At 41.5% G+C, this 21,771-nt stretch overlaps 1 protein-coding gene across 1 annotated transcript; it reads right to left on the bottom strand.

Annotated features, from left to right (window-relative positions):
• Positions 1–9,121: 9,121 nt before the first annotated feature.
• On the bottom strand, positions 9,122–19,495 carry EPAS1 (endothelial PAS domain protein 1; the record flags this gene model as incomplete). The annotated part of the gene is made up of 11 exons (XM_010289902.1): positions 9,122–9,583; positions 10,334–10,513; positions 11,049–11,166; positions 11,256–11,379; positions 12,517–13,001; positions 14,673–14,783; positions 15,665–15,852; positions 16,177–16,385; positions 17,151–17,298; positions 18,480–18,523; positions 19,405–19,495. Coding segments are annotated over 11 exons (1,850 nt in total), but the record flags the coding sequence as incomplete, so codon positions are not given.
• Between the last annotated feature and the right edge of the window lie 2,276 nt (positions 19,496–21,771).

The raw sequence follows: 21,771 nt of genomic DNA, 5'->3' as shown, positions 1-21,771 counted from the left end.
CAGGGGATGTTGTAGTAAGATGGCTTTCTGCCTTTAAGGTTTATCAGAAAAAAATCTGTAATGCCCTTTTTTTTTTTTTTGGCTATTACTTGCAAACAGGAATTGAATAAGCAAAGACAGACTCTTATAACTGTGGTTTCAGAGGCTGTTCAGCTTGAAACAAAGGGATTTCTTCACATTCAACCTCATTAGTCTGATTAGTGGGCTTGTAAAATGAGGCATGAAAATGAAACATGACATAGACACAAATTGATTGTACTAAAATCTACACAAACTGCTGCTTGGAAATGAAAGGATGACAGCCATCTTCTCTGAGCTGTTTAAAAAGTTAAGTTTTCAAAGTAGCTCAATTTTTAGAGCCTGTAAATTACATTCTGTAGCTGCTAAGGGGAGACACTAAGCAGCTAAAAAATTCAAATTAGTCAGGTGATTTTTTTTTTTTTTAAATAGAGCAGAAAAATCTGAAGATGTGACAAATTATCAGTAGAACGAAATGTTGGGCAGGAACACATTACGATTGGATAGAAAGGGATGACAGTCTACTTGTTTCCATTTAAAAAATGGAGAGAATAGTTGGCATTATTTTCAAAAAGGCCTCTTTGTATCCTGCTGACTTCTGCCTTCAAATGCACTCTGTCCTGTTTCCTTGGTTATTGCAAAAATACCTGTTTGGTTGGATCTTGACTGGAGATTTTGAAGGAGAGCAAGTTTTCTTTCAGCATTAGTTCAGTTACTGGCACCATGTGGTGCAGGTGCAACAGTCTCCTATGTCTAGCGTTAGCTGTACAGCTACAAGGTATTATCTTTAAAATTTGCTTTTGAACGCCTAATTTTCTTAACAGAGCTCAGTCCCACAAGCCTGTATCTCTTTGGGTATGGACTGATTTAGTTCTACACGTCTCATTGTCGAAACTAGGCCTGTTCAACTGCAGCGTGCGCCGCACTTGACCGTGCGCCTGTCCGTGGCCTTTTTCCTCTGTAGCTCAAAAAACCCAAAAACAAAACAACCAACAACAAACAAACCAAAAAACCCCACCAAATAATCTGAATGCACGTTTTGGAGCTGCTGCAATACTACTTTCAAAGATGAGTCACGGTGGTACAGGTAAGATCCCAGAACTCCTTTTGCAGTTGTGTGGCCTGCATTTCCAATAAGGGCAGCTGGAAAAGAATTTCTAAGTGCCGTTGGATGTTGTCTGGCTTGAAAAAGCGAGCTGGAGATGTTCACTCGGGAGAAGAATTTGGCATCTTGGTGGTGAGGAAAGGGAGAGGACGGCTGGGAGGTGCAGCAGCACACTGGGGAAGTACCTGGTTGCTGCGGAAGGAGCTGTTGCGAGTGAGGCTCCTGCGCAGGGGTGTGCTGGGGGGCCCTGCGGCACTGCTTTGGTCCTGAGCCGCTGCGGTGAGGCTCACTGCGAAAGGCAGGATAGGACACTAGCGTAGTGGGTGGGCTGTGCTGTTGCCCCTTGGGCAGGAGAGCTTGGGGATCTACTTTTTGGAAATCTCCTCCGGGGCGATTTCCTGCCAGGCAGCTTTTGCCATGCGTGATGTTGCCCTGTAATGCAGAGCCACAAAGTACTTCCATGAACCATGGAAGTAGCGCACTGCTGGGCTTATTTACCCTCTTGCTCCATCTATAAGCAAATTGTGTGTTACCTACAGTGAACCGAAGTAGATGGGTTTCATATAGGTGACCTGCGGTGGGGACGGCACACGAACAGCTTTGTTCAGCCACTGGTGCTTCTGGCCCATGAACAGCAGCGTCCGCTGGGCACAGCCGCGGCATGGCTGGCAGCACGCTGGGTGCTCCCGTGTTGGGGCCAGGGGTGCCCTATGGGGAACATGTGTTCCTGCCACAGGCTGCAAAAGATCTATTTTTTAAGGGGCTTGGGAACGGTTCACCCCTCGGCAACTGGTTTGTAGGGTAGGCTTTGTAGACACGTGGGATTTATTTCCTTGGCATGACTGAGGATGTGATTTTGTCTATAAGAATCAAAATACTCTTCGAGAGATTTCCATGGAAAGGAGGCACGATGTGGGGGAAAAAGGAAGGGGAGGAAGGAGGATCACTTCTATTTTCTCATTCGAGAGATTTCCATGGAAAGGAGGCACGATGTGGGGAAAAAGGAAGGGGAGGAAGTAGGATCACTTCTATTTTCTCGGAAATGTCCTGGGAAATGGCTCAGCAGGAGCCATTCCTCATCAGGAAGCGTGAGCGTTTCCTGCTCTCCGAGGGGACTCGTTTGGGATCCAATCTCAATGTACCCACCGAGGAAAGCATTCTCCCAGCAGGTTTTGAAGACGACCCACTCTGAGCAGGTTTCACAACAAGTCTTCTGAGTATGCCTAGCATGGCAGTTTGCCATTCAGAGGCACCTGCTGTGGTTCTTGAACGCTGGGCACAGGCACTTTTCACCCTGTTTATTATTTTCAGCACAAGTTTGTGGAATTTGTGCACTGAACAGGGCAGAAGAAATCCTGGATAAACAAAGTCATATTTAGCTAAGTGTGTGTGTTTCTAATACAGAACCTCAGTGCAAACAAACCCTGCCCAGCAGGGACTGTGTTGCAGAAAGAAGAATGAGAGCTCTGTTGACTTGAAGGTTCACTCTCTTTCCAGTGAACTTAAACGAGTTCAAGATATTTCATTGGTTCCTGGTTCCTCTGCTGGCTACCCAGACAAGTATTTTAGTGATTTTAATTTTTATCTACAGATGCTTTCTTCTCAGTTTTGCATGGAGGGAGGGAGAAGGTTTAAGGGGGGGAGGCTGGAGAAGTCACTCTAAGGATGAAAGCACAAGTTAAAGTGTTTATTTGATATATTAAGATATAATTGACGGTTACAAAAGCCAGGTTTTTGTCCACTTTTCAGAGCGCTTGGGTGGCTTTGCACGGACGATGCTTGCTGTGGATCTGGGGAAGGGAGAAAGGAGTGCTAGATAAGGGCAAATCCAAGCACATAGTTGTTCGAAGTGTTGCCTATCATTAAACAGAATTTCTTCTGCCAAAGAGAGGTTTGAGAGGGGAGGTTGATGAAAAATTATTCAGTGTTGGTGTCTCCTTTATCTTTGAGACTTCTACGGTGATCAGACTGGCCCTAAAAGAGATGATACTGTGCACTCCAGAAACCACCTAAAGGTTAAACAAATTGAAGTTGTGAACAATAACCTGTGTTAAAAGGTGTAAACATGCTAAAAAAGATGAACTTCTCCGTAGTTGAGCAAGGCACAGTAAAGCTTGTCTTGATGTTTGCACCTGAAGTTAAAATAAGGGAGAGCAACCTGTTTTCCCAGTCAACTTCCATTGGTTTGCTTTCTGTGAACTCCAGCATGTTTTGGGGGCTGCAGTTAAGGACAGCACTGTCTGCGTTAGCAGTAAGGTGATAGACACATTTAGTATTGCCTGCTCTTCCAGGAAAAAAGCCAATAGATGTCATGCGACGTATCTAAAAATGGGTGGTGACGACATCCATTTTATGCTTTGTTTGATCCAGTGTAATACTGTTGTGATGCTGCTGTGTGGAGGAGGGGCTGAATTAAAATTTTATATATTTGTATTGATCGTAAGACTCATCATATGAGGCAACTTTTGTGGTTTGCCACTTAGAAGTTCATGCGACTTCTGCTGCAGAATAATGCCAGGGAGCTGTGGGCTTTGGTCTGGGTTTTTGGCAGCTGTGGTGTTTTTGGATTTGTGCTTTCCCCTTCCGTCTCAAATTTGGCCTTTACCAACATCTTGAGAAAAAGAGGGCAAGACTTTCAAGCTGCGCTCCCCCCCCCCCCCCCCAAGGAATCTAAAATAAAATTCAGTTGCATAAACAGTTGCAACTGGGAAAAGGCATCCCTATAGATGTCTCTTAGAAAGAGCTTTATTCTGGAACGCTCTGCTGAAGCGGTGGTGTGATTACTTTACTGTCACTCTCTCCAGCAGATGTACGAGTGGGTTTTAGATTGCCTATGGGAGCGTTAACCTTTGATTTTTCTGACTTACGGGTTGTAACTGGACAGAGAGATCCCTGCAGGTCACTCGCCTCTGGGGCACCGCCGGGTTCTCCAAGTTGTGAACAGCGAAACTCTGGAGTGAGTGCATAAGGATTGCCCAGGGCTGAAAATACGGAGGGGTATTTGGCTCAGAAATCATGCCCTAAGTGAGCTTGTTGGTGTCTGTCGAGCAGGTAGCAGCATCTGGAAGTGCTCGAAGAAGTGTATGTGCCTCTTTCTATCTCGGGCTTAATTCTTGTCCTGAACATGCAGTTACTTGTATAGGGAAAAGGTCTGGGGAACCACAAATACGGATTCTCTTCCTACTAATGCTAGCTCTATGATGCTGATAGGACTAAAAGAGGAAACCTATACTGCTCCTCTTACGGCTGGGAAATTGTTTTGGCTTTACAGAGTTCAGCCATCTGGGGAAACTGGTCAGCTCTGCTCTCATTGCCAAAGCTGCAGGAGAAACTATGCGTATGTCTGAAATTTGTCGGGATTTTGCTCGAAGCACAGTGTCAAGGGGATGGTGAAAGTGATACTGTTGGTGAGCCAGCAGAACCTTTTTTGTCCGTACCCCACCACCGCTTGCTTGAGTAGCAGATGGCAACAGCCATCTAATATCCGAGCAGAATGTCTGAAATGAATTGGTGGTGGTGTTGCAGCTCAAGGGACACATTAGCTTCCTGTGACTTGGAGCATTAAATCTGCGTTCATGTCAGGGCGAGGACTGTGGTCTGTCACACCCAGCTGCTAGAGCGGGAATGTGGTTTGGACATTTTCAACACAAGCTCAGATTGAGAACCACAGAAGCTGGCCGTTTGGGCAAAAAGGGCTGGGGATCTGGTTGATAGTCATTATCAGACAGCCAAGGTAAGGACATGACTGGAGAGAACCTATACTGCAAGCCCCTGAATCAGTCCTAAAAAACTGCTGCCTGGAACAAGGGGTATGTAGAGATGGGGCACGCTGGAGCAGGCTTGTCAGGAGGGGAAGGTGAGCTGAGGAAGGAGAAGGCAGCACGAGCAGAGCCTGAGGGAGCGGGAATCAACGCTTGCCTTCCCTGCGGGCGAGGGTGAGCTCACGCGCGGCCCCACGTAACTGAAAGGCGGCTGCTGGGCTGTGTGTTGGCTTGTGCCAAGGGAGTGGAACCGGGACATGTGACAGATTCTGTCGTCCTAAGAAAATATTGTTAAGGATTTTCTTTTTTCTTAGAGATTGTTTCTTCCTCTCTTGGGAAGCCTATAATAGGAGAGTTGAGGGGGGGAAAAAAAAAGAAAGAAAATAATGCTGTTTATTTAAATGTTGGTGAATATTTCCAGCAGTCTGCTGTAGCTCTTAAAAAAAAAAAAAAAAAAAGTAAAAAACCTGGCATGTCTGTGAATAGCTTTATAAAGCTCCTCAGGGAGAACAGATGAAACCTTCACCATCTAGAACTGGCGCAGTTGTGTGTTAAAGCAACAGAGTGCTTCCCTGTGCTCCACCTACTGTTGCGAGCAAGTGTGATGAACCACCTACCATCTGCAGATCTCAGTATTGCTTAGGAGCTGGCGTCTTGACCGAGATGATAGTTTGTCTTTGCTCTAAGTTATCTGGGCCTTTTTTCGGTTTTATTAGTAATCATTATTTTTATATATATATATACACACACACACACACCCCCACTAGATGTTGAGAATTTCCCATAGTATCTTGTTGAAACCATTTGCTCAATAAACAGGGTGAATCTTACCTGCATGAAATCTATGGTCTAGGAAAAATGTTGGCTTGATCATTTCAAAAAGATGATAGACTTGAAAAAATCAGCTGGAGGTTGAGACCAGCCCCAGTCATGAGCATTTGGCAAAACTCCCCGCTTTTCAGGAGAACAGAGTGAGTGTTGAACAACCTAGTTGTGATCGGTTTCTGTCTATGCTGTTGTAGATGCAAGATCTGATGCCAAGAAATGGTGCTTTTAGGCCATGAAAGATGATTAATTTTAAGCACTTGTATTTGTCTACTGTGGGGGGAGAATGTTTTTAAAAGCTGTAATAAACCCCTTGTCAGCAGAACAGAGCTCAGCTATTGTGCAATCTAGGTATTACATTTCTGGCCAGGATTTGGTTCTTTTGGGTACTTTACTTAAATTGCAACGTTGGAGCTTAGCTATCCAGGACATTCATGTGCATAAGGGAAAAACCACTAAAACTCACTAACATGAAAGTGTTTAGCTGTAGTAGAAAGCTGGGGGTGTGTGGAAACTGAAGGCCACTGCTTGTAGTGTCTTACTACAGAAGCTACTTGAATACGGGAGTGGTGAATGCTTGAAGCTCTTCAGAATGAATGGGATACCCCAAAAAAACAGTGCTCAGCAGCATTATTTTATAGTAGCAGTTAGTGATTACAGCCTTTAAAAGATAGACACTGATCTGAACAGGTTAATCTCTACTTCAGCGACTGGTGGCTGTTTTTTAACCCTCAGCTGGATAAAGATCTGACACAGTGAGTCATTCTTTGTCCAAGCGCCCTGAAGATCAATGGGATGCTTTAAAAGGGAGGGTAACGGGGCCCACCACCATTCACTCGTCACTGCTGGGTGTTCCGTGATTACTGTTGATTACAACAGAATTAGAAGCCAGAAGTTACTTTCTATGCCTGCCGAGGCGGTGATGATAGCCTACTTACGCAGATTATTCAGAAGATTTGCTGCTGTTTGAGAAGCTCAAGGGTGTCTGTCTGGGCACCGCCTGTTTCAGAGGCAGTTATCGGAAGGGTCAAGCACCAACAGCTTCCCCACACAGTCCGGTCTGAATTGAAGTGCATGGTTGGAAATTAATTTCTTACTGTGTCCTCCTACAGCAAAGATCAGCGTTGTATTACGCAGGCAAAACTGGCAACTTTTATACAGCAAAGGATGGGCATGTTTAAGAACAGCGTGGGGATAAAGGACGCGGTGGGTGGGTGGGGGGAAAGCTTATTATTCATGGGCTTGACAGGACTGCCAGAATATTGATGGCTTGGCTTATGTTACTGCCACAAAAACTGATGTGGAAAACTCTGGCAATTCAGCCTCTAAAATGTTCAATTGTCAGAAATACACTTCTGAAACTGAAGTGGCATGCTGAACTGTACAGCGCGTTTCTGAAGGGCGTTAACTCTCCGTCTGAGGAAAGCTGGGCAAACGCTACAGAAAGGTTGGCTCTCAGATATGAGTGACTTCTGTTTGTTCTTTCATTCTTCAAAGATCAATGCAAACCTTTATTTTCTATAAATAATTTAATAAATACTTTTGTTTTACAATGATACAACAAATAACAAATTCATAGCAAATGAGTCACAAAGAATTTAGGATCAGTATACTTTAATAAGGTATCAGTGTCAAAATACATTTCCTTATCAAGTTAAAGTTCCCATACAGTTATAATATTGTCAATAAGAATTCAGCAATATAGATTATGAAATAATTATGATTAAAAGTATGATTAATATTTAAGACATGGAATATTTCTTCAGAGTGTTTTAGTAAACTGTTAGGGTATAACATTTTTAATGCTGAAACTACACACATAAGAAACAAAAGAGCGGTATTCAAGTGTCTTTAATCCTTGAAGCCTTTAAGTTCTTGCCACTGCAAATTTGTCAAATCTGGCTTGCCAATTTTAATCCAATTTTGATGCTTACGATAGTTTTTTTCCACATGGTAATAAGTTTATTTTTGATTATTTTTGGTAATAAGCTCTTTCAAGAGTGCCTACACTAGGGACTATCATCATTTTTTACATTATGTACCAATAACAAAAGATCTTTAGCTTTTTTAAGTATAGGTGTGGTTAAGACTCAGTCAACACAGCGAACTCTGAAGTGCTCAATGAACCCAAGGCTCCCTCTCTGCAAGTGTCAGTGTATGATATAAACACCAGGCTTCAGCGCAATCCGAAGACTCTCAAAGGAATATGTGTTTGTTCTAAGTTTCTGGGCCAGATTTTACCTTTTGTACATTGCCACTGTTCCACTTTCTTCAGTGAAGCTATGACGATTTATACCAGTGGAGGAAACAAGGTGATATACCCCAACAGCAATCCGGGTCTGTACGTATTTTAGAGTCAGAATTGCTCACCTGCCTTTTATGACTTTAATATTTTAGCTGTTTAAATATGTTGTAATTTAAACTTTCAACTCCCTTTGCTTTTGAAGGCATTCTTTAAAATGAGTGTATGACAACTAATAGTGGTTGGAAAGGAGCTCTTGAAAATGATGTCTGGCTGCCTTTTAAGGACATTTCAGCTACTGATTAATGTAAGACAAGTAAAAAATGATAGAGGCCTGCCTGCCAGTTACTCATCTCACTATGCCATCCTTAACTTTTTTTGTCTACTTTATAACTGAGTTAGCCTAATACGCTACAGAATAATACTACTTTACTTTAACTTTTAGTTTTAACGATTCAACATTGCAGGTATATTGCTAGCTGGCATGTAAAATGAAAAAGGCTAGTATTAGTCAGAGGTGTTTGTTAGTACTGGCCGCTGGTCAGGTTCCTGAAAGATCAGCAACGGCTCTTAAAGTTGTTGTGTCCTAGATATAGCAAAAGAAGTAGCAAGAGATGATTGACAACTGACCCAGAGAGAAATTAAAAAAAAAAAAAAAAAAAAATCTGTTTTGTGTTTAAAAAAGAAGAAAAGGACCAACAAAGAACAAAGCAAGAAACCCCAACACAAACAAAACCACAGGTCTAAATCCTCCACTGGGGTAAATCTGTAGGACTCCCTTGGCTGTAGAGCTAAGCCAGGTTAAGGCAGCTGAGAATGTGACTTACTTCTGAGGGAAAAAAAGCTTACAATGTGCAACTTTCACAGATACGCACAAACATTGCAGTTCACCATTCACATTTCTTTCAACAAAGCGTATTAAAAAAAATAAAGGTAAGGGGGGGAGGCGGAAGGCTGGGATTTTTCCTTAGTATGCTTTTCCAAAAGTTATGGAAGTTACAATCCGATAAATGCTGGAAAACAGAAAGACTCAAAGGATTTCAATTTGGCAGATCAACAAAAAACTGTGGTTGGAGATCAAATTTGTTTCATTCATCTTTGGCAATTAAAAATAAATCTCTGTAGTACTGCAGCCAAAGTATCATGTGATGAGGCATTTATACCACAGCTTTTTATTAGCATGAATTTTGAAGAAAATTTCAGAGTATAAATTACAAGTGATGAGATAAAAGGGAGGGTAATCAAACTCTCTAAACAACACTTTAATTGCAATAGAGAAAATACAGTAGATGTATTTCTTTTATATGAATAATAAAGTGAGTAACTTCAAAAGGCCACTATTTGGTAACGTGGACAGGTTCAATATCTAAGTAAAATCCTGTAAAAGTGTATTGGTATTAGAAATTGTCTACTTGCAAAAATATATTTAAAAACTGAAGCTGTTTTGAACAGTATAGGCCACGGAATATTGCAGGATCGCTCAGGTTGCCTGGTCCAGTGCTCTGAGCAGTTCACTGCCCTGCAGAAGCGTAGAGCTGCCCAAAACGGGGACGTTCACCTCACAGTCATACCTTGTCAACTCGGGCAACAAGTAGGGTTCGAATGAGGGCCCCAGCAGACGACTGGCCATACCTGGAAGAGATTTGTGATGTGATTAGTCATGTCAGTCATGGTGCCGAGACCAGAGAGAGAGGACTTCGTTCCTCTCCTCCCTCTTCTGTTTATACCAGTTATAATTTCATTTTGTGTTTATGTCAATATGCCTCAAAGCACCAGCAGTTACAGGTGTCAGAGCAAACCTGTGCATTGCCCTGCGTTAAACGGCTGCAGGCGTGTCACACGGACCGGTGCAGTTTTTCACCTCCATCCCCAATTTGAATAGTTCAGAGAAAAAGGATAGTGGTGCAGATAAGGAAAGCTGTAGTAAACAACCGTTTCTAAACTGACACCCACTCCCCTTATATATTAAAAGGGACACATCTGTCCCCTTTAATTCTTATTTTAATTTTCAGAAGGCCTGTGTTAAGACTCTAACCTACAAACCTCCCATATCGATGCTGCAGTGAAGTTGTTCAGTACAATTTAATCAATGCCATCACAAGACAAGAGTATGGATGGAAGATGAGGATGACTGGCCGTCCAAGGTAAAAATATATTTAGTTTAATTGACATTAAGGGCAAAAATAATTTTTTCTCATATTACAAATGTCAGCATTAAAGTTTCACACTAAACAACAACTAATTTTTCATTCTATGAAGCAATACATGTTTGGTTATTGGTTGATCATCCTCCTCCATATTTTTTTAAGTGTTTTCTTTCATGCAATCAGTACTGGAACTATATACCAACACTTTCCAATTTCTGTATTTGACAGCTCTTACCTGATGCTTTATGAACTGGCTGAACAGTATAGTCCTGATAATGGGAACTGTAAAATGGAGGGGGAAAAGCTCCTGCTTTCAAATTCTCACCAGGACTGCCACAGGTGGGTGGTTGCTGCTGCTGCTGCTGCAGTTGATTCATTGGTTGGCTCAGACCTCTTGAGTTACAGACAAATTCATCTGATTTATACAGTGGGGGGGGAAAAAAAGTTAAATGAAGCCAGTGTAGTAATTATAGTAGATAATACTAAGTCAAAGCAAAGTGATCTTTGGTGTGACAGTCACGCAGCGTAGGCATACCTACATCTTGTCCCAAAGAAAGTCCAGAAACAGCACTAGCTCTAGAAGTAGTATTGCACCCAAGATATGCTTGTGTAAGGAAGCCCAATGTTGTAAAGAGACATCTCAGAGCTACAGCTGATGCTGTCTGCACCTTGCATCAGCACGAGGTTAAACTCATCTCCATGAAGCTGATCTCTCTTACCTCCAAAACAAGGGTGTGAACACACGTGAAACCATCTACCTGGCAGTTGTCCAATGTACTTTAAATTGTTCGGTATTTAGTTATACGACCTGATCATTAATTTTAGCTTAGTGTAATATTTACAAAGCTTATTTGTATTTCCTTTTGAAAGAGTTTTTTTGTTTCTATTCAACCTGTCTTAAAACGGTGTTTCAGTACTTAACATTGCAAAACCACTTTCTTTTGTCTTACCGGTAAGAACACTTGTGCTGAGGGACTTTTTTTCTGTAACCAAGGAACGGTTTTCACCTTTGAGAAATTTCATTCTCTTCCACATTAGGTGAGATGGGTTAATGACAGATGGATCGCCCTAGAATGTGAAGAAAAGCAAAACAAATAATTACACCTATGACCAGGGTGAGTCCAAAGTTGTGAAGGGGATGCATTTCTTACGATTACCCCACTCAGCTGTTGCAATGCATGTTCTTCATAATCCAGTTGTCGCTTCAGCTTCAAGCTGTTAGACAGAGCAATTCTTGCCGGGTTTATATCTATGCCTCGTTGTCCAAAAGCATCCAGGGGCCTGTGGAGAAAAAATCTCTGGGTGAGTGAGCATACAGGCGAATCTCAACCATCGTGTTCATTTATACAGATTCTTCTTTCACTTAAGGTGTCTTTGACACATGATGATAGCGGACAGACCTCAAACGAATGTTTTTATTTCCTTTTGCAGTCATCCCACAAGCTTTGGAAACTTTTGACTTTTGGGATCAAAGACTAATGAAAGTCTAGCACAAACAGCCTCTAGGGATCTCCAGGCACACATAAAAATGCTGTGGAAAAGAAAGTAATGCGATTTTTAAGGATAGGATTTTGAGAGCCACACCTGTCCCCTTGCTTTGAATACTAAATATGAACACAAAGGTTGCTGTTTGGGGACAAACCCTCTTTTTCCAGACACATATTCAGACAGTGGTATTTCTGCCAACATGAAATCTCAGAAAGCAAACTGTGAGCAAACTGCACAGCTTCATGTTTTAAAATGACCACTGCTATTTTATGTACTCCCTGAATGTTTCCATGTGACCAACGCTGAAGACCCAAGAGCTACAGAGAAACTTCTAGGTATGACAGGAGACTTCTAGGACTGTAGCCTCGGATCTACGTCTCATCGCATACTGTTCACGTGTGTAAGTGAACAAGGTGAGGAAAGGTAGTAGAAAAAGAGCCTGTCATTTTAAATCTTAGTTTGTAATATTTACATGTGCCAACAATAAATGTTCTGTCATCCCTCCCTCTTCCCTATTTTCCATTGTGCAAAAAATATAGGCATGGCAAGAAAGTATGCATGGGTCCAAGTTTCCTGCTGGACCAGTAAGCCTTTTCAGTACTTCTCTTAAACCGCGTAAAGTCAGGCAGGCTTTGCAAAATAGTTTGCGTAATAGTTATCTGACCAGCAGGAAATCCATTCATGCATCCTTACAGGCAATGAAAGATTAGCCCATTTCTGCTTCCATCAGACTGCCTGCCACTGGGAGAGCACCACACTAATTTCCCCCGAGGTACAGTCTGATGCCTGTCAAAACAAACTTACTCCCACTGAATTGAGAGAGAGGATTTTTCGAGATTATGCCCTGCCCTCCCCCCCCCCCCACCCCCCCCCCCCCCCCCCCCAATCTTTTCTGAGTAAAATACATAGTTATACCACAGAAACTCTTACCTTTTTTTATATATGGGCATGCTCGGAGAATGTACTGGTGGCCCTGAGGGGGAACTTGATAAGGATCCTGAGTATTTATCCATGAGTCTCCATTTAGCAGGAACATATTCTAATGGGGGATCAGGTGGCCACTGGGTGTTTGGTCTTCCTCCCATCGAAGACAGGGGAGTGCTGGCTTGGTCATGGTACGGTGGCAGTGATGACCTACTCACATTGTTGAAGAACACCGATGATAGGGACCCATGACCAGGGTTAACGTTTTTATTTGATAGCTGTGGGCAATATTTCTCTGGGAGGAACTGATTCTGTGAAGCAGAAGCAAGGGGTTGGAAGATGGTACTCATGCTACTTAGACTCTGCTGGGTATTTTGTGCACTTTCAGAGAGAGGGCGTTCCTCTTGGCAGATGGGGCTGAGCTGGAAATCTTCTCCATCCATAGGAATGTAAGGAGCCAAGGTTTCAAGGTCCAGTTCATTGAAGTCAGTCTGTGCAAAAATAAGTTCAGAAAGAAACTAGAAGTTATTAATAGCTGTGGCAGTTTGTATGATATGGAATACTAGTGGATGTGCAGCTGAAAAATCACTGTGTGCCAAATTTACCTACATGAAACTGGCCAGCTCCTATTTAAAGATGTCTTATTTCTATGACTAGCATACACGTTCATCATAGCAGCAGCAGCAAAGCAAGACAACAAACTGAAGAAAAAAACCTCCCTGATAAGCAGTATTTGCTAAAGCAGCTTGCACAGAGACTGCAACATCACTGTGATCTGAAGTAGACCTTGTGTTTCATTACGCTTTCAATAACTTGTCTGCCAAGACTCTACAACATGCGGCATGTAGTTCAACCTCGGGCTTTTTCATGCTAAAATAGAAAACACAGCTTTCTCACAATCCAGCTACATGAAAAAGAAAATGCATTTAAAAATGCAAAAGTTTTAAAAAAATATATTTGGAAGGACACTATTGCACTTAAATCCATACTTTTTTTTTTTTCCTTGGAGGACTAGTCATATTTAAATTCATTTCTCTTGGTGTTTAACCAGAGCTGAACAGAGAAGGAAATCACTGTTGGCTTCCAGTCGGTTCATGACAGGGACACTTTTCTAACGCTCATTTATCCCACCAAAGCTGCTGCTGTAGTGGGACACACCTGAGCAAGCAGATGCTGAATCTGACAAAACTAAAGTTTGCACATATCAAATGTAGCACTGAGTTTGATCCTCATCCACATTCTCCTCCTGTCTATCTGTCTACTCCTTCTGTTGCTTTCATTGCTGTTTCTATGTCCAGAATCAGGTGAAATTTCTTCAGGACATGGACTACAGCCTACCTAAGCCTGCAAATTGCAGCACCTCATTTGGGCCCCAGTCACCCCAAACTTCCCATACAATTAATAGGAGGAGATGAGTGCAAGGTCCAAGCTGCCAGCCAGCAGGGCCTGTTCCTTTCTCTTAACTCTAAAGAAGTATAAACTCCTAACAAAGGCATTTCAATTAAGCATCTAAAGTTAGGTGGGCTGAATCAGGCCTACACCTTTTATTCACTAGCTTACTTGATGTAGTGTTACAATACTGGAGGATTAAAAGAGTGAGTTTTAGAGGGAATTTCTACACTTACACCCTGATCAGAATGCAGGAGATGTAGACTGTTATGTTACTTTATAGGCAAGTAATTGTCACAGCTCTCTGAAGTCCTCCCAAGAGGTAAGACAAGCAGAATACACCCAAAACAACAGCTTTCATTTTGTAGTTAAAGGAGATATGTGATATTCCTTTCTCGTTTTGCAAGAATTAGTTAGTTTATATTTTGTTTTAGAAAGGATGTTTACTCGCTAGTCATTAGGCCAGATTAAAAAAAGATTGCTGCTGCTTATATTCCTTATCCAGTCTACGGAAGCTTCCAAATTCTGAAAGCTCCCTGCTGCTGCTTCGTAGCAGTGCCACCCTAAGGCACTTGCTTCAGAGGGTTAGGGATAGAAATTTACACTGCAGCTTTTGAAAGTGTATATTTTGTTAGTGTTGTGCATCAAAGTTTTGGTGTACATGTGCAAATGCAATTTGCATGTACGTTACTGCATCTGCCCATACATCTGTACTACCTGCTAGCGCAGGCGACCAATTTGTATGGCTTTTGGCAGAGATATTGGTTCCTTACCTGGGAGTTGCACTGACTTTTTGATTCTGTGTCCATGGCAAAGAGTTTTTCAATCACCTCAATCTTAAGATCTTCATCCACAGAACTGTAATAATCTCCTGGGCTGCTTGGCTGCACAGAAATAAGAATTTGCTGTGAGCAGCACGACAACCACTATATCGGCTTAGCATCATGCAGTTTATACTGTGCTATTCAGTAACACATCTTTCCTGTGACACCAGGCTGTATATATGGTGTCCTCAGAACCCAAAACTGTCCGCTTCTATCGTATGTTTTCTGCAACACAAGAATACTGCAAAATTTGAGGACTATACTGATTAACAAAGGCCCCCGATGCAGGAACCTAGTTGTCATCTTAGTTTAAATGTTTTTTGACAACTCAGCCCAGCAACGCAAGATGTACACTATTAAATATTTGTATCAAGAAGGGAGCTGCTTAGCACTACCTCAACGTCTTTATTAAAATGGGACATCCTCTGGTAAAGGTTGGCTAAGAGTGGCTCCAGCTCTTGGGGGCAATGCCCCAAAAGCACATTCATCCTTTCAGTGAGGAGCTGCTCTCAAAAGCCTGAGTTGGGTAAAGTTTCTCGACTAGAGGCTATAGCTTCTAGTTAACAAACAGAAAGAGGCCATATGGGTCTGGGGTAATGCTGCTAGTGACCGCACCATTTCACATTGGATTTTTATTTAAGGCTAACTCCATGAAAGGAGGTAGCACATTCTTCTGCTAGTTGTTTCACAGGTTATAGAAATTACTGAGGGACAGCTGGGAGAAAATGAGGATTGCAATGTAAAGGCAGGGTATCATTCCTATTTGATGTTTTAGATATTGGTGCTTAAGATATATGCAGTACAGGAGGCATACAGATACACTGGGCCTTGTTAATAAGCGATAAGACAGGACTGGTAACATGAAAACATCATCTACGTACATCGATGGGACTTACATACAAAAAATACCATGTTCTTTTTTCTTTTTTTAGCGCTCTTACCGTGGAACAGCTACTGTTGCTGCTTGCACTTGGGGTACTGCTGCCAGGTGCAATCTGAGGCATTGTAAAGGATGGTATTGTCAGTGTTTCACCTTGAGCAGCGTGGCTTTTCACTTCCACTGGCCATGCTTTGTTTGGTGTCAAAACAGCACTGGGGAAGGCAGGGGCCTCCTCAAACTTCTGCGTCCCTGCATGGAGTTTTAACAATATTAATGGATGCTTTTAGGTTGTGCTGTGTTATGATATAATTGCAGCTATTCATCGAAAGTAAAGGCTGCTTCTAGTTGCCATGACAATAAGTTGGCACAGACTTAATGCCTGTTGTTTAGTCAGCAAGAAAGCCTGATTCTGCTCTCATTCACAGAAATTTTCCACTGGTGTGAGCACGTGGGCTCTTATAGCCATTACTCCTGATTTGTACACACAGCAAACAGACCTTGTCTGTGAAGTTTCTAAATGTAGGCTCACATGTGGTTCTTTGTTGCACAAAAATTATTTATACAAATACTAACCAAAATCCAGGGAAATAATGGCATCTCCAGGTGTTGGTGCCAGCTGAGCAAGCTCCTCTGGTTCCTCCTTTAACTTAGTAAACAAGAAGTCGCTCTTCTCCGTGCCAGGGATGCCACTCTCATAGGCGGTGCTCATTGTCAGCAGGTGAGGCTTGAAGAGTGATTCCGTTTGGTCCATGGAGAACACAACATCGTTCTTCTCAATTTCACTAAGAAGAAAATAGCTTTTAGGCATTTTGCAATCTAAAAAAACCCAAAAGATGTGGGTAACGTAGGCAGTACAAACTCTCTAAAGCTGGGGCCCGTACAAACGTTTTGGCCTCTCGGTCGCATGCCAGGCTCTCGACAGGCGAGGCACGGTTCCAGCGTTGCTGAGCACCACCATCTCAGATGACGCAGAGAGTGTGGTTAGGTCTTCTGTGGGAATACTCGGGGCTTTGTTGCTCTGCTTTTTAAAGGGATGTAGTCGAGGCTATAATGACCCAGACTATCACTCAAGTAAGTATTTCCTATTTTGGCCCCATCTAAGACCAAAAATACTTGAGTTTTACCAAACAGAGGCAAAACTCCTGGTTGGTCCTGATTTTTGAGGCCATAAACAGCTTCTCCTAGCAACATAAGATACAATTACTACTTAATTTTATCTCTCTGTCACAGCATTAGAAAAACAAAACACATTAGCAGTTGTGTTACACAATAAAATCTTCAGGGCAGGCTTTATACTCTTATTGTATCAGCACAGCAGCCTCTGCAGAAGAGAAAGGCTGTGGTGTTATTTCAACAGCGTCTATGGGAACAGGCATGCCACATTTTTCATCGATGTCTAACATCAGGAAACAAGACTGAACAAACATGACTAAATTGATTTCAGAATAACAACACTGAATAAATAGACCCTTCAAAAGTTCCTCTGACTCTTGCATTTCTTCCAGCACATGAATCCATACGTGGTTTTGCTGTCCCGTACGACTTACCTCAGCACATAGTTGACACAGACGATACACTGAGGCTGTAGGTTGCGCGTATTGTAAATCACTGTTCCCTGAGTTTCCAGCCATACGTATCCACCGTGCTTGGCAAGCATACGGTACTGGCCTGTCACTACTTGACCTTTTGTACACACTGAGAAAAGGGGGCAGAGAGATAAGTAATGCAACAGGACAGGAAAGCACAACATGTAACACTTGTTTTAAATAAACCCGCTTCTGAGTTTTCATTGTGCAAAACTGCACTAAGACATTTGTTAGCAAGGATGCTTAACTTTGGGAAAATTCAGCCATTTTAAATATAAAGGGGGCTATTTGTTTGAGGTTTTCACTCAAGATTGGAAATTTGAGTTCTTGAGATGGTCCAAGTATTCAGATCAGAGTGTGGGATTTTTTTAAAATTTAAAGATCCCAGATGCCCCCAAAATAATGCCTGCCAACTGCAGGTTTCTTGAGAGTCCCTGTTCTAGAAGTGCCTCAGTTTGGGCTCCCAAGTTCATCTGTAGAAAAGTGAATTTATTTAGGAAACTATTTAATAGTTTCCTCATTTAGGTGATGGATAAGCCCAAGAGCCAGATGATTGAAAAGCTAAATTCACCAAAAAAAATGTTGTGGATTAAATCTAAGGTATACAGAGAGATAGGTGTAGAGTTAGGAGCTGGAGATATCAACACCATAAATAAAGTGAAGGTGTCACTAGCACAGCATTGGTCTTAAGAGGCTGAAGAAGTAATATCACTCTTAGAAAAAGCATCAAAATTAAGAACAGTACGTGGGACTGTTTTGCCTAGGAGAAAAAATAAAGCCGAACTACTGTATTTCTCTGTCTGCTTGAACTGTGGTGTTCCTCTGCAATAGCTTGAAATTAGCAGCCTAGAAGGAACCAAGACCCACGTGACAAATAATGCTTATTTATGTCTAAATGTATTTTTTGAACTGGCCTGTGTTTCTCAAGTAATAAACTGACAATTGTACAACCAGGGTTTAAAGCTTCATCTAGATGTTTGAAAGGTGAAATTCCCCACCCCTCCTGCCAAATATTTTGTAATATTTGAAGAGAATGAGTTTTCAGTATGGAGCTTTGAACTTCTGAGATCTAAAGTTTTATGATGTCCTCTCTGCTGTAAATCCTTTCCTAAAAGCAATGAATACTGTCATGCAATTCACAGTTGTCAGTTGAGAAAAAATATCGTCAATCAATGGCAATAAAATTAGGGCTGGAGTATGCAAGCAGTACTCGTACTAATAAAGAGGTTGTATTTGTTAAGCAGACGTAGTCGCACCGAGTAGAAAAAGTGGGAGCTGGCTCAACTAAACCTTTGACCACGTTGGCAATCTTTCCTTTTAAACAGCTTTTACACCTGAAATGTGTAATACAAACACACAAACTAATGCCCTAAAAATAATGCAACTTGACCCAGTAAGGCTGAAAACTTGATTCTGCAGTCTTTGTACAGAAAATTTCCTTGTGAATGTAGCCATTAACAGAAGCTATTTATTATCACTCTCTCCTACATCGCCACCATACAAATGTACAAATCCAGGCCTCTGAAACCCAACAACTGTTTTGCAGATAATTGTTGCTGTGTTTACCCTTCTATCTCTGAAGTTTGTTTGTTTTCTTCCTAGGAGTATTTAATCATCCTTCATTTAATTTATTTAGACAAAGTAGAACATTACTTTTATTGATTAAATACTTCTGGTGGAACAAAATCAAGAGGCTTTCATTTCAAAGTGTTTTAGTGACTGGACTGTTCTGCTCTGCTTGTGAAACATAATTACACTGCTTCCTAATCATCAGCTCATCAATAAGAGTCACAGTGTAGGCGCCTGTTACATTACAAAGAAGCTTTTTACTGCTTTAATCTTTATTATTATTATTATTCAAAGCATGTCATGTTCTGATATAATAAAGTACAGCAGAATCCCTCCATGGGGTAATCTCATAAATTCCTAATAGACTCGTAACTGCTGACTTTGTTATCAACGCTACACTTAAGGTTCTGCCTTCAGAGTGAACTTCTCACTTTTTTTTTTTTTTAAGTATACATTACCTGTATCTTTACAGAACTAGTAATATCTCAATGAAATAGGTTCTGGTTATATTCCTTATCTTTGGATGGAGAAAGGGGGGAAGGCAGGGATGAATTATTTGAATACGAAATTTGGTTTTTAATTGCTGAGAGACACTTGAGAAAGATGATTCACTTGGAAGGCCTGTCAAACTTCTGCTACGTACTACCCAAGCGGCAGGTCCCAGATGGTGACATTCAGCTCCCCACTGAAGTCAACAGCAAAATTCCCATTAGCTTTAATGGCAACAAGAACAGACTCTAAATGGAAGCGATTACAGATGATTAGTCGCAGAATTGGAAAATACAGCTCTGCAGAGTAGATTTGTGTAACGTGATAGAGATTTTCATCTTGTTTGCGTAACATGTGAAAAACTTGATATGCTAAATACTGCCCAGTGCACTCTAATCTTCCGTTTGATGGTGACTAATTAAGACTTTCGTACTCTATATGCAACTGTACTTCCAGCCAAGAACACAAACACTATTGTGGCTTGCTTGAATGTGAGGTTGTTATTTCACCTCAAGAAAAAAAACCAAAAAAACAACAAACCTGCAGTACCGTAAGACTGCAATAAGCATGATTTATCGCTACGTTGGAAGGAAGGAAAGGGAAGGATTCCTGCTTCTATCCAAGATACTCATTTGAGGTTTTTCTCCCTCTCTGTCTTCAAATTTCAGTCTCTTTCCCCTATTTCATGTTTCATGTAAAGATGTACGCATCTTTACAACACTAAACGGTTGGCACTGTCAGAATTGATGACTGTGTTATTGCATGAATATATACTCTATACATAGCATATGTCTAATAAAAACTCTTGTTTAATAAATACAAGTGTGCTGAACATGAATTTTGAGGTGGATATTTCCATGTATAAATGAACGTGGCCAGGAAGAACTAATAAGTTCTGTATAGCTACATGCTAGGAAGAACTAGTAAGTTGTGTATAAGCTATATTACCTGCTTGGTTACCCTGTGCATTAGACAACATTATCAACAGCATGCATTATGAAACCTAGGGATTTTCTATTCGGAGGACTTATATGTGTTTTTTCAAGTCACAGCTTGCTGTCACATTGCTTTTGTGGTTGTTCTCCGAGTTGGTAAGAAGCCCGATTGTCCCAGAAGACACAGGAAGTATTTATCTTAGAAAAACTAAAAGGGTCAAATTTTCTGGCCATATAAACTGATGGCTCTGTCATGGCCAACAGTATTTATCACAGCACCGGCTTTGGTCCCGTGCTTCCGACAGTAAAGCTCATCCATGCTGATCCTGTGCTATCATAAACACTATGGAACTGTTTGATCCTAAATATTTATAACCTGTGCAGTGCACGGTGTCTTGAGCACTTTTGCTGGTATAACTGACCCCTCTAGACTTCCCCTTGCCTTCATTCTGCTTCACGACCAGTCCTTATGCCCAACAGTAAAAGTTTGTAGGGCACGGCCCTTTTCAGTAGGCATAAATGGCATCTGGAGATACACTCTACATAACATGAGGTGAGTTGAACTGCTAGAGCAAGGAGCAACTTCAATCAACGCTTGGTCAAAACAGGTACTAGAAACTCTCCAGAAATCTCCACATGGACAAGTCCCAACTCAGGGGTCCCATTTAATGAAGTAGATAGGGATGACCAGCAAGGGTGCTCGCTCTCTCCTGTTGCCAGAGATTGCCAGTTCTCATTTTGTTCCCTCCTTGCTATTGTTGCACTCTTAGAAATGCAACTCCAAAAGCAACACTGCAGCATACCCCCCGATTTCTCAGGATGACTCTCGATAGCCCAGCACAGGATATAGACATCCTGTTGGTGAATACCACCAATTCATCTGTTGAAATCATGAACCTAAGAAACAATTTTAACAAATACATTCCCAGACAACTCTCTAAGTACAGTTTGATTTCTTTTTTTTTCTTTTAAGCAGCTCTGGAAATAGGACGATTCGTACCAACACTGTTTTACAGCACGCAACTTTAATCACTGCCAAACATTCTTTCAAGTAACATTTCAACTCAGAACTGTCCTGAACCCTTGCCATCAGAGCTAATGCATATTCCCTTTTCCCCTTAAGGTCAGACAGTTATTCTTTGCTGCTACTTTTCTCTGGGAAGTACAGAAACACTTTCTGTAAGTCTGTTTGGTGGGCAATTCCCTACAGACATGACCTAAGTCATGGGCTTTTTCCTGAGGACAGAGACCTTGATCATAGTAACTACAAGGTGAGGGTTGTTTTTAAGCTTTTGTACGCTAGTATAGGAGCTTTGCTTAATTTTTATAAAAAGAGCAGCAGCAGACATTTAAGTGATGCGTTGCTGAGAACTCTCCTATACACTAGTTCAGTGTCCATAACAGCCAAAAGGTGGGAAATATCATTTGTACATTAGTGCACCATGCTGTCTCCAGCCATAGCGCCAACTCTGAAGACAGAGACTGAAGATTTAAATCCAATAATTTGGATTATATCTTATGTGATATAATATATATCTATTATATATCTGGTATATCCAATTGATAATTAGATAATAATTTATATAATA

This window comes from Phaethon lepturus, unplaced genomic scaffold, assembly GCF_000687285.1.
Source record: "Phaethon lepturus isolate BGI_N335 unplaced genomic scaffold, ASM68728v1 scaffold7716, whole genome shotgun sequence".
Classification (NCBI taxonomy): domain Eukaryota; kingdom Metazoa; phylum Chordata; class Aves; order Phaethontiformes; family Phaethontidae; genus Phaethon; species Phaethon lepturus.
This window is presented reverse-complemented; position numbering and strand designations above follow the sequence as displayed.